The 14,946-nt window shown below is 40.4% G+C and overlaps 3 protein-coding genes across 4 annotated transcripts; all 3 read right to left on the bottom strand.

Moving 5' to 3' along the window:
• Positions 1-862: 862 nt before the first annotated feature.
• LOC115518330 (olfactory receptor 6C2-like) lies at positions 863-1,801 on the bottom strand. Its single transcript, XM_030321775.1, has one exon. It carries the CDS (start codon positions 1,799-1,801, stop codon positions 863-865), a length of 939 nt encoding a protein of 312 aa, XP_030177635.1.
• Positions 1,802-7,067: 5,266 nt separating this feature from the next.
• LOC115519335 (endogenous retrovirus group K member 6 Env polyprotein-like) lies at positions 7,068-14,552 on the bottom strand. Of its 2 annotated transcripts, XM_032593987.1 has the most exons (3): positions 14,446-14,552; positions 10,279-10,412; positions 7,068-9,015 (listed from the first exon to the last, which is right to left on the bottom strand). In XM_032593987.1, exon 3 carries the CDS (start codon positions 9,012-9,014, stop codon positions 8,253-8,255), a length of 762 nt encoding a protein of 253 aa, XP_032449878.1. In that variant the 5' UTR covers position 9,015; positions 10,279-10,412; positions 14,446-14,552; the 3' UTR covers positions 7,068-8,252. The 2 variants fall into 2 exon arrangements, with proteins under 2 accessions (XP_032449878.1, XP_032449879.1); XM_032593988.1 differs by lacking the exon at positions 10,279-10,412.
• Positions 11,773-12,378, bottom strand: LOC115518727 (endogenous retrovirus group K member 7 Pro protein-like). The gene has a single exon (XM_030322278.1). It carries the CDS (start codon positions 12,376-12,378, stop codon positions 11,773-11,775), a length of 606 nt encoding a protein of 201 aa, XP_030178138.1.
• Positions 14,553-14,946: the final 394 nt, after the last annotated feature.

Here is a 14,946-nt window from a genome sequence, read left to right as displayed (position 1 = left end):
TTTTTGTTGTTGTTTGTAATTGTGACAGGTGAAATAAAATGGAGTAATTTATGTTAAGGCATTTTAAAATGAATCTGAAAGGCCATTAAGCGGGTGGGCTATGTACATATGCTCACCAGGTAGAACCAGGAACTTCTGAACAGGGCCAAACCCTAAATACTTCAAGGACTCTGCAAGAACATTTGTAACTTGCTATAGTAATGGATTTTTACTTAGTGATGGCCTTAGCAATCAGTTATGTTTAGCCAAGATTAGTTTTCTGCTGCCAACACCAATCAAAATTTTTTGAAGACAATTTTTACAAGCCTTCCCTTTTTGGTTTTAAAACCTCCTGACTTCTGCCTAGCGGGATATTACTTGGGTTGCTGCCCAAATCTGTGTACTTGAATTGCAAATTTTTGATCCCAAATACACCCTTTGGCTTGACTATTGCCTCCTGTCAATTTTAGGTTGACAGTGATGTGAATAGTTTATTTAATGCACTGGTCACATATCCCTTCTAAAATGTAAGGCATTAGGGGCAAGAAATTTTCAGGTTTTCTATTCTATCTCCAGGGCTGAAATGGTGTCTGGCATCAAAAATACTCTTGAAAGCTAGAACTGGAAAAGGCAATAAGCACAAGTACTCTATCCAAAATATGCAATGGACTTGTTGGTTCTGCTTATTTTGTCTTATTTTGTTTGCAGTTTTGTAAAGTCTTGTTAAGATGTGAGGTCTGTCTTTTGTTTCTTAGAAATGTATTATAGTTTCTTTTTAAAAGAGCTTCCTAAAATAGTTTCCTTGCCAAGAGAGGTATGACTTAAAACTCTAAAGGAGTATACTTTTTATGAAAACATGATTTCTCTACATTAGCAAATTCCATTACTTCTTTGAGAATAATGCAATTCTCTTGATTGAGTCTTTGAGAGCTTGTTTAACTTGCTTGTTTCTCAAGGTGTAAATGAAGGGGTTCAGCATAGGAGCAATGGATGTAATGAGGACTACCACACCCTTGTTACTAGCCACTAATTCCTTTGCTGAAGGCTTAACATAGATGAAAATGCAACTTCCATAGGTGATGGAGACCACAATCATGTGGGAAGAACATGTAGAAAATGCCTTTTTTCTTTGGTGGGCAGAAGAGAATTGTAGAATGGCCTTGATGATGTATATGTAAGATAGAACTACACATATAAGGGTCATAATAAAGGTCAACACAGCACAGACTATGACCATCTGCTCTATGAGCCATGTTTCTGAGCATGATATCTTTAGGAGGGGGGATACATCACAGAAAAAATGGTCAATAACATCAGAGTCACAGAATTCCAGCTTTAGGCCCAGGCTGAGCGGTGGGATTATGACCAAGAAGCCAGTTGTCCAGCACCAAACAATGAGTCTTCTACAGACCCTGTTGTTCATGATGGTCACATAATGCAGGGGTTTGCAGATGGCCACATACCGATCATAGGACATGGTGGCAAGGAGAAAAAATTCTGTTACACCAAAAAGATCAGTAAAAAACATTTGAGTGACACAGTTGTCATATGTGATTGTCTTGTCTCCTGTTGATAAGTTGTACAAATATCTGGGAATACAAGCAGAGGTAAATGAGATTTCTAAGAAGGAGAAATTTTGTAGGAAAAAGTACATAGCATTTTTAAGGTGAGAATCTATGAAAGTAAGGGAGATGATTATCAGGTTCCCAGTTATACTCAACATGTAGGTGAGAAATAGAAAGATGAAAATCATAATCTTCAGTTGTGGATCATCAGTTAGTCCCAGTAGGATAAAAGTTGTTACTGTGTGGTTTCTCATCATTGACTTCTGACTTCAATCTGCATTTAGAATTCAGATATATTCGATATGCACAGAGCGGTAATTAATGGAAGAAAAAACTATGCAAACAAGCACATGCACTTAAAAAAAGTTTTATATACAAATATTATCAATACATTGGTATCCTAAGTTCCACAATTGTGTATTTTTGGTAATTTCACGGGAGATTTAAAAAAATCAGAAAAGTCAATATTACACTCCAAAATATTGTGGGTGCTTCCTTATCATTACATTTTATTCACAATTTATATCTTATTTTAGTTAGACCTAGGATTTGATTTTCCCTACAGGTAGATTTGACTGCTAATGCTTTGTGAGATCAATTTGTCCCTGTTCACAGACTGATTCCTAAAGCTAAATCTTAAACTTTCATTACCACCATCATGCATTTCTTCCAAGTTTGATCCTTGTGATAAAGAACAAATATATCACAAATAGTTTGGGACTCACTGTGTATAGGTTCTCCACATCCACTACCAGATATGTTGAGCTCCAGTATTATAATTTAAAAAATACGTGTTTTCTTTAAACAAGTTCTTCCTTACTGATTTTCCTGACTCTCATGATTTTCTGTGTAAAATCGCACTCATTTTCCACGGTGGTACAGAATACAGGAAGTGTTTTGGTGACAAATATATTATATAGAATGATAATATGTAGGTGTTGGGTGTAAAATATATAGGCATGTAAAAATCCTTACAATTTTTCTCAGTTTTCAAACTGTTTAATTAAGGTTGGAGTACATTCTGAAAAACTGTTTCTAATATTACTAACTACAAAAAAATTGAGATTGAACTATTAAACATATTCTTCAAGCATGGCTTGCTTTCACTGTGACTCAGTTTTATCATCTACAGAATGGAAATAATATTTTCCTTCATGTATACATACTAAGTTAAATGTTAGTATATAAGGTACTTAAAAAGTACATGGCTAATAATGAGTAATAAATGTATTTTAACTATTTTAATGACCTTGTCCAGAATGATTTTCCAGTCATCAATATACTGTAGTCCTGTTTTGTCCTCATGAATCTAATGAAATAATTTATGCCAAAAATTATCACATTTTTTTTGTTTTTAAAGTTTAGCAAATTTCTAAGTAGAATGTGTACTTTCAACCACACAATATTCACAGCATTCTCTCATAACTTAATATCACCTACTTGTTTACCTGTCATCTTTTTGCTTTCTAATTTCTTTTTCTTTTTTCACTGGTCTCTCTTACGTTGAAATAGTTCTTAATACTTCTTAACACACATACTCTGAGTATTTTCTTGAACTCCTTATCTCTAAAAATGATTGCTCTTTAGTCACATAACCAAATGCACTCCAGACATAAAAAGTCTAAAATGAAACTCTCACATTCTCATCCTATTTCTCCCCGTGTTTTTTTTTTATAATATAACTTGTATATTACATTTATTGAGCCTTTACTATATGCTATATACTGAAACACTTTACATGGATTATCTATCTGGAGTAATCTTCCCTCCAGTGATCTGTATTTCCCCATTCCATCTCAGTCTCCAGTCTCCAGTTTTGCTGGGAATGCACATATTTAGCCATTGGTTTTTAATTTTGAGTTCCCAGAATTTGTGCTTGGGAGATGTATCACTTCCATCATGGCATTCAAATTATGCAACTCTTAGGTGACCTCTTATTTATTGTTGCTTAAACTAATGCTATCAATGACTATACACTATCCAAGATTAAATACTCTAAAAATGATGTTCAAAACCCATATTAGAACTTCCACTGCTGAATTTTATACAGTCAGGAAATTCATTTACCAGAGGTGAATGTGACCCAAGTCTCAAAAAAAATTGAACTGAAATGACAGAATTTATAATACTTACACTCTGGAAGTTAATCATAGCTTCTTTCTATTAAGTTGTTTAACTGCAACTGTTCTTATAGCTACAACTTGAAAACGAATATAATGTTGAAAACCAGCAAGAAACTTCTGGTCACTACTGGTTGAATCTAATCTGGCCACTCCTGCAGTAATAGTGCTTGGGAATATACATGATTTCCTTGAGTTTTTATCTTCAAACAATTGTATCAGTTCCCTCACAATAGCTATAGTGCCATCACAAGCCTAGAAAATAGTTTTTTATTTTTATTTGTCTTTTTTAGCTTTTAATCATTGAGAAGAAAAGCAGGTATAAGGGCACTCCTAGTAGCCTTGGAAGAGTTGATGTTCTGAACTATTTTGCTGAGAGAGAATTTTCAAATTTCAAGCTTGATATTTATTTGCCAAATCTGCAACAAAATTAATAAACGGAGTCCTTGGTGACCCAGATTCAAAAATCACTAATGAATCATCTGTGTAATCATCTTGTATCATCTGACCTTAGGGTAAAAAAAACAAACAAACATACCTGACACAGTAGTAGTGGGAACGTGGCCTTTGGAGACAGGAAAAGCAATAGAATCATTTAGGACACTGGTAGGACAACACTAACTCTTAACCTAGTCCAGTTTCTTTTTACAAATTCTTATCATGTAAGGAAGTTAAGAGATGATAGATCTCCCTGTCTGCTTTTCTGAATAGTTGTAAGATGAGCAAATCATATATTAAAACATTTGATTAACTATGTAACAATAAAAAAAATCACAATGAAAAAGATAAAGACAAATTAGAGGTAGCAAAAGTTAATATTTTGGAAAATATCCTTCCATATTTTCTTTCTTATAAATATATCCATGTTTGTCACGTGTAATAATTGCAAATGCACAAACATTAAAAATACCTCTGTGTTGGGATATACAGATTGTCTCAGCTATTTTATTCTTAGAAATATGTGAACCTAGGTGTATCTCAATAATTATTGATATGCATCATTTTTTAAAGTTTATTTTTGAGGGAGAGAGCAAGCGGGGGAGGGTCAGACAGAGAAAGAGAATCCCAAGCATGCTCCGCACTGTCAGCATGGAGCCCGATGTGGAGCTCGAACTCACAAACTGTGGAATCATGACCTGAGCTGAAACTGAGAGTCCAATGCTTAACTGACTGAGCCACCCAGGTGTCCAGTGATATGCATCATTTAAAATCTATTTAATATTAGTCCACTGTTTTTTTTTATTTTTTTTTTATTTTTAAAAAAAATTTTTTTTTTCAACGTTTATTTATTTTGGGACAGAGAGAGACAGAGCATGAACGGGGGAGGGACAGAGAGAGAGGGAGACACAGAATCTGAAACAGGCTCCAGGCTCCGAGCCATCAGCCCAGAGCCTGACGCGGGGCTCGAACTCACGGACCGCGAGATCGTGACCTGGCTGAAGTCGGACGCTTAACCGACTGCGCCACCCAGGCGCCCCTAGTCCACTGTTTTAATAACATGAAAGTTTCAACCAACTTTTATCACTATTGTAAATGTATGCTGCTTCTAAAGTTTCACCATTGTAAAATATCACTGTATGGATACTTATGCTGTTTCCAATTACCTTAAATTGTTTTGGCTTCTTTTATATTTTTGCAATCATAAAAAAATTTTACAATGATAAAAAATTGTGAAAATATTTTGTACATTATCAGATAATTGATAGAATTGAAAAATTTTCATAATATTGATATATTTCTAACAGCATTGTAATTTTATTAATATTAGTTATTATAAGTAGTAATATTTTCTTTAAATTAAGCGTATGAGTGTCTTCGTGCATATACCTGAGTCATGAAGGTACATCTTATTTTCTTTTAAATAATTATTACCTTCATTCATTTTTTTACTTTAATTTTTATTTTTTAAAATTTACATCCAAATTAGTTAGTATATAGTGAAGCAATGATTTCAGTAGATTCCTTAATGCCCCTTACCCATTTAGCCCATCCCCCCTCCCACAACCCCTCCAGGAACCCTCAGTTTGTTCTCCATATTTATGAGTCTCTTCTGTTTTGTCCCCTTCCCTGTTTTTATATTCTTTTTGTTTCCCTTTCCTTATGTTCATCTGTTTTGTCTCTTAAAGTCCTCATATGGGTTAAGTCGTATGATTTTAGTCTTTCTCTGACTGACTAATTTCACATAGCATAATACCCTCAAGTTCCATCCATGTAGTTGCAAATGGCAATATTTCATTCTTTTTGATTGCCGAGTAATACTCAATTGTATATATATACCATGTCTTTATCCATTCATCCAGTGATGGACATTTGGGCTCTTTCCATACTTTGGCTATTGTTGATAGTGCTGCTATAAACATGGGGGTGCATGTGTCCCTTTGAAACAGCACACCTGTATCCTGTGGATAAATGCCTAGTAGTGCAATTGCTGGGTCATAGGGTAGTTCTATTTTTAGTTTTTTGAGGAACCTCCATACTGTTTTCCAGAGTGGCTGCACCAGCTTGCATTGCCACCAACAATGCAAAAGAGATCCTCTTTCTCTGCATCCTCACCAACATCTGTTGTTGCCTGAGTTGTTAATGTTAGCCATTCTGACAGATGTAAGGTGGTAGCTCATTGTGGTTTTGATTTGTATTTCCCTGTTGATGAGTGATGTTGAGCATTTTTTTCATGTGTTAGTTGGCCATCTGGATGTCTTCTTTGGAGAAGTGTCTATTCATGTCTTTTGCCCATTTCTTCACTGGATTAATTTGTTTTGGGTGTTGAGTTTGATAAGTTCTTTGTAGATTTTGGATACTAACCCTTTATCTGATATGTCATTTGCAAATATCTTCTCCCATTCTGTTGGTTGCCTTTGAGTTTTGCTGATTGTTTCCTTTGCTGTGCAGAAGCTTTTTATTTTGATGAGGTCCTGTCGCGACTGGCGCGACAGACACCGAGGTCAGGGTCCTGAGGGTAGGGGAATGCAAGAAAAAAAAGAAGAGAAAGTTTGGGAACAGGAGGGTCCCCTGGGCTGATGGCCCAAGTGACGACTTTATTGTTGCTATACACAATCTTTTATAATATAAGACTCTTATGGATCAGGTCATTCTAAGAATAAACAGGTTTCACATGATCACTGCCAGCCAAAACATTTAGTTCTGTGTACCTTGTGAACTTTCTGAACGGGTCACAAGACCTTGTTGATAGATTGCTAGCAAAACACAATTCCCATGTTTGTTTCTATCTGACTCGGGGTAGAAAAAGGGAGGTAGCATTACTGCCAACACCTGCAGACCACAGGCTTCAGGAATTAACTTTCTCAGCCTTGACAAGGCTTTTGTATGCCCTTGAAAGTGGGGGAATGGGAGGGGGAACCACCGGGTTGGCTTGAGTCAACAGGGAACGTTGCTCAACCCGGTCTCAGCCTGGCACCGGGGCCCGGCCCCCCACATGTCCCCCTATTGTTTGTAATTGCAACATGTGCATCCTGGCCTGGTGTGTGGTAAAGGCAGTAAGACCCCATCTCCAGAAATAACACAGCAAGACAAGTATAACAGATATTACGGAAACAATTCCAATAAAGATCCAAAAGGAATGCTGAAGAATATTAAATGGATTAAACCCATTAAGTTGGTGCAGTATGGTTTCAGCGAGATCTCCAGGGTTAGGGAAACTGAGTGAGCTACTTGCAACAGCATTTATCTCTTCTTGTAGCTGTAAGAGGTCTAAGCTAGTATTAGCATCATGCCAAACCCCTTGTAAATGACAACGCACTTGTCCCCATGTCACATTGGTATACTCTTAAGGGGTAACACAGATATGCTTATATGCATCGTGACAAATTAAAGAAAGTCTGGTACACAAAACAGCAAACTGATCACGAAGATACATCAGTGCTTCTTGTAGTGCCTCCAATTGGGCTTCCAATTTAAGGTCTATTCGTTCTTGAGTGGCAAACACCTTGGATACATTATGAGCCAATTCATTTACATGGGATGCCGTTTGGGCACTTTCATGTAAGGATATTACAGATACAGTTGCAGAGGCAATTACAGTCACTGCTGCCATGAGTCCAGCAATTAAGAGTCCAAGAAACCGTTTGGTCCTGCGCAGATGTTTACTGATTTCTAAAGCCAATTGCATCCCATAATTAGGATACCAAGGTCCTGTAACATTTACTGGCCACATCCAATAGGGAGGTTGTAAGACCAGATAAACCTTCATTCCACTTCTAGAGGGTCCATCTACTGGTAGACATTTGGTCAAAACACAAGCAGGACACGTCAGCCGGTATAACTGATGACCATCTTCTTTCACTGGAGTAATGGTCCCATCTCCAACAATCAGATAGTAGGGTGGAGGAACACAGGCACACAATTGCAGAACTGGAGAAACATAATATTCTGGAAAACTAAAGCTGTCATTAGTATATATTTTATCAAAGGTAGCATATAATTTCCAAAGATCAGAATGAATTCTTCCTTCAGGGGATTGCAAAATTGTTTGTGGGATAATCTTATGGTGTACCTGTACCTCGCTAGGAGGTGGATCCACGACCCTGGAATCAAGAGTCTCATGGTCTACCGACTGAGCTAGCCGGGCCTTTCAGGAATAATCTGTAATGGTATAGTTTATGTCTTTAGGAGTCATCCTCAAAGAAGAGGACTGGGCACATATACCCCAAGGTGAGTCCCCAGTAAGGCCTTGACCAGCTGAGGGACATATAGGAAGATTCTGAGGAGGATCACGCGGTCCAAAAAACATCCATTCTCCTAATAATTCTCTCTTTTGCCAATAAGCGGCAACGGAGCGGGGTACCCGTTCAGAAAGACGCTTGTCATTTTGCCACATAGTATAAGTAATAGACCGCCCTACTGGTTTCGTACCCAAACACCCATAAGCAAGTTTGTACGGCGTAGACTCCCTTTGCAGGCAGATGGGTACTCCTGCAGAGAGTGCCGTCCAATTTATAGAGGCCGACACAGTGGGCAAAAACCCTGCATCTTCCCCTCCCATAAAGGTGAGATTGGTGTATACTTTGGGTGTGGGGTCTCTCCATGTTACAGGTTGTACTGTAGGAGGACCTACCATGTATGCCCAATAGAAAGCAGACTCCCCGGTTGTAGTTAGAATGCACAGGCATGCCAAGAAGACATGTCTGGCTGTTACCTCTCTACCTGAGGCTATCACTACATCAGTGGCTTGGGTCAGCAGGTTCTTTATCTGTCCCCAGGTGGGTGTACCCGCCTTATGACTCCACCGTTGCCGTTTCTGGGGGAGCTCCGTCACTGTCAATTTGGCCATTTTTCGGCGCAACCATAATGTCTCTGAGGAGCCGAAGCGGGACCCAGCGTGGTGCTTCCTCATCCTGTGCAGAAACACAAGCATACCCTCACCCTTTTCGAAGGACTGGGTCTGGGCCTCGCCAAATGCCTTCCGGCATATTTTTCCATCTTGCCATCAAGAGAGGTTCTTGACTCTTTCCCCAGCGACGCTCTGTGGCAGTCATCCCTGCTTCATTGACATTTAAAAAATTTAAAACATACAACACAAGAGTGAGATATACATGTGGGGAATACTTTATCTTTCCCTTTAATATCTCCCCCTCTTTAAGTTTTTGCAGATACTGTTTTAGAGTCAGATGAGCTCGCTCAACAATAGCTTGTCCTGTGGAATTATAAGCAATGCCAGTTGTATGCTCAGTTTGGAATCGGTGGCAAAATTCTGTAAAAGATTTAGAAGTATAAGCACTACCATTGTCAGTTTTTATTTTATGAGGTTTGCCCATTGCTGCAAAGGCAGAAAATAGGTGATTTTTAACATCAACAAATGCTTCTCCTGAGTGGGCTGAAGCATGTATATAGCCTGAGCAAGTATCTACAGACACATGTATATATTGCAATTTCCCAAAAGGTAAATATTGGGTGACGTCCATTTGCCACAAGTCATTGGGCCGAAGACCTCGGGGATTAATGGCATAGACCGGCTGTGGGAAGAATTGTGGACAGATGCATTGTTTAACAATTTGTCTGGCCGCTTCACGAGATATTTTGAATTCTCGTCGAAGGGCTGCCGCATTCTGATGAAAATTATCATGACTCCTTTTGGCTGTTTCCAAAGGAGTGGTAATGGGCAGAACTTGCAATAAATGGGTTGCTGCATCGGCTATCCGATTCCCAGCAACTAGGGGACCAGGCAGCTGGGTGAGCTCGAATGTGGGAAATACAAATTGGACTGTGCCGTGAATTAAGAAGTTTTTGTATAGCATGAAATAGATGATAAAGTTCCTCATCTGCTGTCAGTATAAAGGCAGTGGGAAGTTGCAACACGGCTTTGACAATGTATTGACTGTCAGAATAGACCTTTATAGATTCTGGATAAGTTTTTAGGGCTACCTGTACAGCATAAAGCTCAGCCCTTTGGACAGATTTAGTCGTATAATTTAAAGTGATCAAATTTTTATGTTGGGAAGTGACATAATATACTGCAATTTTACCTTCTTTACTAGCATCCACAAAAATGGAAGTAGCATCTTCAATCGGCTGACAAACAATAGGATTATAGGGCAAAATATCTATAAGACTGAAACCTTGTATTAAAGAATCAGAAGGTAAATGAAATTTAATTTGACCTGTAAAATTAGCCAAGGCAAGTTGCCATTCGATGGACTGGGCAAAAGCAGCGTCCACCAGCTTCTGTGTCAGAAAGGCACAAGCAATAAATTCTGGATCGTGTCCAAAGAGCTGAACAGCTCGGGATCTTCCTCTAATGATGAGAAGACAAACCATAGATAGCAAAGGATTAATGACATGCAGAGAGTGTAAGGCTAAATGTAGCCATTCAAGTGGACCATGAGATTGCCACAGAATTGCAAAGGGGATGACCTGAGGTTTTAATATTATTAGATACAAAGGCTGAGAAGGGTCAATTCTAGTGACTTGGGCCTGCTGAATGGCCTGTTCTATATGTCTTATAGCTTCTTTAGCTTCTTTTTTTTTTTTTTTTTTTTTAATTTTTTTTTCAACGTTTTTTATTTATTTTTTTTGGGACAGAGCGAGACAGAGCATGAACGGGGGAGGGGCAGAGAGAGAGGGAGACACAGAATCGGAAACAGGCTCCAGGCTCTGAGCCATCAGCCCAGAGCCTGACGCGGGGCTCGAACTCCCGGACCGCGAGATCGTGACCTGGCTGAGGTCGGACGCTTAACCGACTGCGCCACCCAGGCGCCCCGCTTCTTTAGCTTCTTGAGTGAGACTTCGCGGTGACACTGGAGAACTATCTCCTTTTAGAATATTAAACAAAGGCAGTAATTGTTCTGTGGTGACCCCTAGTGTATTTCTAATCCAGTTTATATCTCCTAATAATTTCTGAAAATCATTTAAAGTAGTCAAATGTCTGGTTCTAATTGATACTTTCTGAGGTCGCACAGTTGATTTTGAGATGAGATACCCTAGGTATTCAAAAGGTGCTTCCCTTTGAACTTTCTCAGGGGCAACAATCAAATTATATGCTTTAAAGCATCTTTGAAGAGAAATAAAAGCCTCCTGTAATAATTCCTCAGTTTCAGCAGCCAAAAGTAAGTCATCCATATAATGGATACAATATACATGGGGAAAACTCTGTCTAAAAGGGGTAATTGCTCTGGCCACAAACTCTTGACATAAAGTCGGACTGTTAGCCATGCCTTGCGGTAAGACCTTCCACTGATACCGCTTAGCAGGTTCCTGTAAGTTAGTGGAAGGCAGGGAGAATGCAAAATGTTCTCCGTCACCAGGGGCCAACGGAATGGTAAAAAAACAATCTTTTAAGTCCAAAACTAGCAATTGATATTGTAAAGGAATGGCCGATGCGGAAGGGAGGCCAGGTTGCAAAGCCCCCATGGGCTTCATGACAGCATTAATTGCTCTCAAATCTTGCACCAACCTCCATTTATTTGACTTTTTTCTAATCACAAAGCTTGGGGTGTTCCAGGGACTGGTGGAGGGAACTAAATGACCTAATTGCAGTTCCTCTATGAGGTGAATAGCAGCCTCCCTCTTAACAATAGGTAAGGGCCATTGGTCAACCCACACTGGAGTGGAAGTCATCCACTGGAGAGGCGTAGCGTGGGGAGTTTCCAATGGCCCTAGGAAAAACCCAATCCGAAATGGTCTCTTTTAGGCTCGGGGACATATGGCTCAGGATTCCCCTGCAACTCCTTCCCTAAGCCTTTCCCCTCAATATAGCCCATTTCCTTCATAAGGTGCATAGCAAGATTAGTCTGTTTTTGAATCGGGACTGCCTTAGTCTCCAGAGTCAAATTCATAGTGGTTAATATGTCCCTGCCCCAGAGATTAAGATCTATATTCAAAACAAAAGGCTGAAAAGTTCCAGTCATACCATCAGGCAGTCTCCAATGTAAATAATCAGAGCCTTGCAACGGAGCAGAGGCATAACCAACACCTTTAATTAGAATATTAGTCACTTGAGTAGGCCATGTGACAGGCCAATTTTTTTGAACAATAACTGAGACATCTGCACCTGTATCCACTAGTCCCTCAAACGGGACTCCTTGGATATGCAATGTAAGCATGGGCTTTCCTACAGAGATCACTTTAGCCCAGTAAAGATCTGTGGAGCCGAACCCTTGATTTCCCCGATAAGGTTTAACAGCCTTATTATTGGAGGATATCTGGGGTATCAAGATCAATTGTGCTATGGGAGTCTTGGGCTCAAGCACCAAAGTTCCCATAGTTAAGCTGGCCAAAATTTTTATTTCTCCAGTGTAATCTTCATCAATAACTCCAGGATAGATCACCAATCCCTTAAGAGTCCAGCTGGATCTTCCCAATAATAACCCCCAAGTATTCCTGGGTAGAGGCCCCCATCCCTGTGGAGATGGCTTTAGGGGGCTGTCCTCCTTCTAGGTAAATGGACTGAGCTGGGGTAAGATCTAGTCCTGCACTGGCGGGGGTACCGTGGTGTAGTTGGCTAATACCTGGGAGGTCTCCAGTGTTGGACACAATGGGTGGGAAGGTGCCTGTGGGAACATTGCCTCAATTGTTTGAGGGGCCTGTGGCTGGCCCCGCTTCCAGTTTCCCTGAAGAGGTTTGCCATTACAATCAGTTTTAGAGCGGCACTCATTGACCCAGTGATACCCCCGTCTACATCTGGGACAAATAATTGCCGGCTTATTATTAATGTTAGGGCCACTTGGCAAACCGGGGGTGGTTGGAATTATTTCTGTACTATGACATTGGGCCTTCATATGGCCCTTTTGGCCACATTTGAAACACACTATTCCACCCAACTTCCTTGGATTAGTTCTTACGTTTTTACCCTGAAGTTGGGCATGCACCTGTAAGGGGTCTATTCCCTTTAAGGCGGCTGCCAAAGTAATGCCCTGAATATAAGATGGTCCAATCTCAGCACATAGTCTGACATAATCCTCCAAGGTACCCTGATTTTTCCAAGGACGAATGGCTGCCTGACATGCAGAATTAGCATTTTCATAAGCCAGTTGTTTTACAATAATGGTACCTGCCTCCCCATCAGTAACGATACGACTGACTGCAGTCAAAAGGCGCCCAACGAAATTCTGGTACTTCTCATCTGGCCCTTGCCTAATTTTAGACAATTCCTCAGTTCTGCCCCCTGTGGAGGGGAGTTTTTTCCAAGCTGCAATGGCACAGGTATTAATTTGATTATATGCAATTTCAGGATAATTCAGCTGGAGGCCCACATCATAATATTGTCCTGTACCTGTGAGCATGTTAAAATCCACTGGTGTGTTCTTTTATTATACATAGCCTATTTTTCAGCATTCTCTGCAAATTCTGCTTTCCACAAGAGGTTATCTCCCACACTCAAACAAGCCTGAGCAATGACCTTCCAATCTCCTGGGCATAATGCCTCCCTGCTCAAATTATCAAGCATAGACAGGGTAAAGGGAGCTGTTGGACCATACTGGGCTGTAGAGGATTTCAAATCTTTCAGCAATTTAAAACTTAGGGCGGAGTACACTCTCTGTCCCCCCTGCTGAATAACAGGGTAAGCGTGAAAAGCAGAGGTGTCTTCCCCATACTGTGTTGCTTGATACAGAGTCCGCTGCAAAGGAGTAGCTCCCATAACGGGGTAAGGTTCAGTGGACTGTTGATTCTGAGTAATAGGGAAAGCCAGCCGAGGTAAGCCTCTATCTGGTGCCTGAAGAGAAGGTCGTTTTAAAGGTATCTTCTGGACCAGAAGGCCAAGAAGGCAGGCTTCCTCTGATCTTCCAAATATGGCCCATCATCTCCCTGATCCCCAAAAGGAGAGTCATCATTATTTTCTGGATCTTGCACAGATAACTGTTCTAGGAGGGGGAGAGGAGGTAAAGGTGAAGGCACCCGTGACTGTCCCAAAAGGGCATTGAAAGTAGTTTCTGGAGGGACAGGAGCATCTGAAGTCACTAAGGGTTGGGCTGCTTCCGAGCTAAGAGAAACTATTTCAATAGAATCTTGCGGATCAAGGACCTCCTTAATACAGGTCCAAGTAGACCACAAAGTCCCTAGAACTGCAGCTCCACGAATCTTCATTTGATTTTTAAGTTCCTGACCAACTCGCTGCCAATCCTTTAAATCAACTGTACCCCCGTCTGGAAACCATGGGCAATAATCATGCACTATGTCAAAAAAATTCCCTAAGGGCTGACTGAGAAACCTTAATTCCCTTCTCCTTCATAAGAGCCTGCAAGGCAGTTATAAAATATCCCTGTTCCATAGACTGTTTCTGTCCCATGGTTTTACTCCCGTCGTCTGTGCTGCTGGCACAGTTCCCCTACCTGAATTAGACGCCGTGCGGTCCGCTTTCACTTTCCTCCTTGTTGTCTCAGGTCCCTGTTCGGGCGCCACTTGTCGCGACCGGCGCGACAATCACCGAGGTCAGGGTCCTGAGGGTAGGGGAATGCAAGAAAAAAAAAGAGAAGAGAAAGTTTGGGAACAGGAGGGTCCCCTGGGCTGATGGCCCAAGTGACGACTTTATTGTTGCTATACACAATCTTTTATAATATAAGACTCTTATGGATCAGGTCATTCTAAGAATAAACAGGTTTCACATGATCACTGCCAGCCAAAACATTTAGTTCTGTGTACCTTGCGAACTTTCTGAACGGGTCACAAGACCTTGTTGATAGATTGCTAGCAAAACACAATTCCCATGTTTGTTTCTATCTGACTCGGGGTAGAAAAAGGGAGGTAGCATTACTGCCAACACCTGCAGACCACAGGCTTCAGGAATTAACTTTCTCAGCCTTGACAAGGCTTTTGTATGCCCTTGAAAGTGG

Source organism: Lynx canadensis, chromosome B4 (assembly GCF_007474595.2).
Source record: "Lynx canadensis isolate LIC74 chromosome B4, mLynCan4.pri.v2, whole genome shotgun sequence".
In the NCBI taxonomy this organism is placed as follows: domain Eukaryota; kingdom Metazoa; phylum Chordata; class Mammalia; order Carnivora; family Felidae; genus Lynx; species Lynx canadensis.
The sequence above is the reverse complement of the archived record's forward strand: the minus strand, read 5'-3'. Positions and strand labels throughout refer to the sequence as shown.

Excerpts from the sequence above, each read along its gene's own strand:
- LOC115519335 (XM_032593987.1), bottom strand. The coding sequence starts at position 9,014 with ATGAGGAAGCACCACGCTGGGTCCCGCTTCGGCTCCTCAGAGACATTA.
- LOC115518727 (XM_030322278.1), bottom strand. The coding sequence starts at position 12,378 with ATGGGAACTTTGGTGCTTGAGCCCAAGACTCCCATAGCACAATTGATC.
- LOC115518330 (XM_030321775.1), bottom strand. The coding sequence starts at position 1,801 with ATGATGAGAAACCACACAGTAACAACTTTTATCCTACTGGGACTAACT.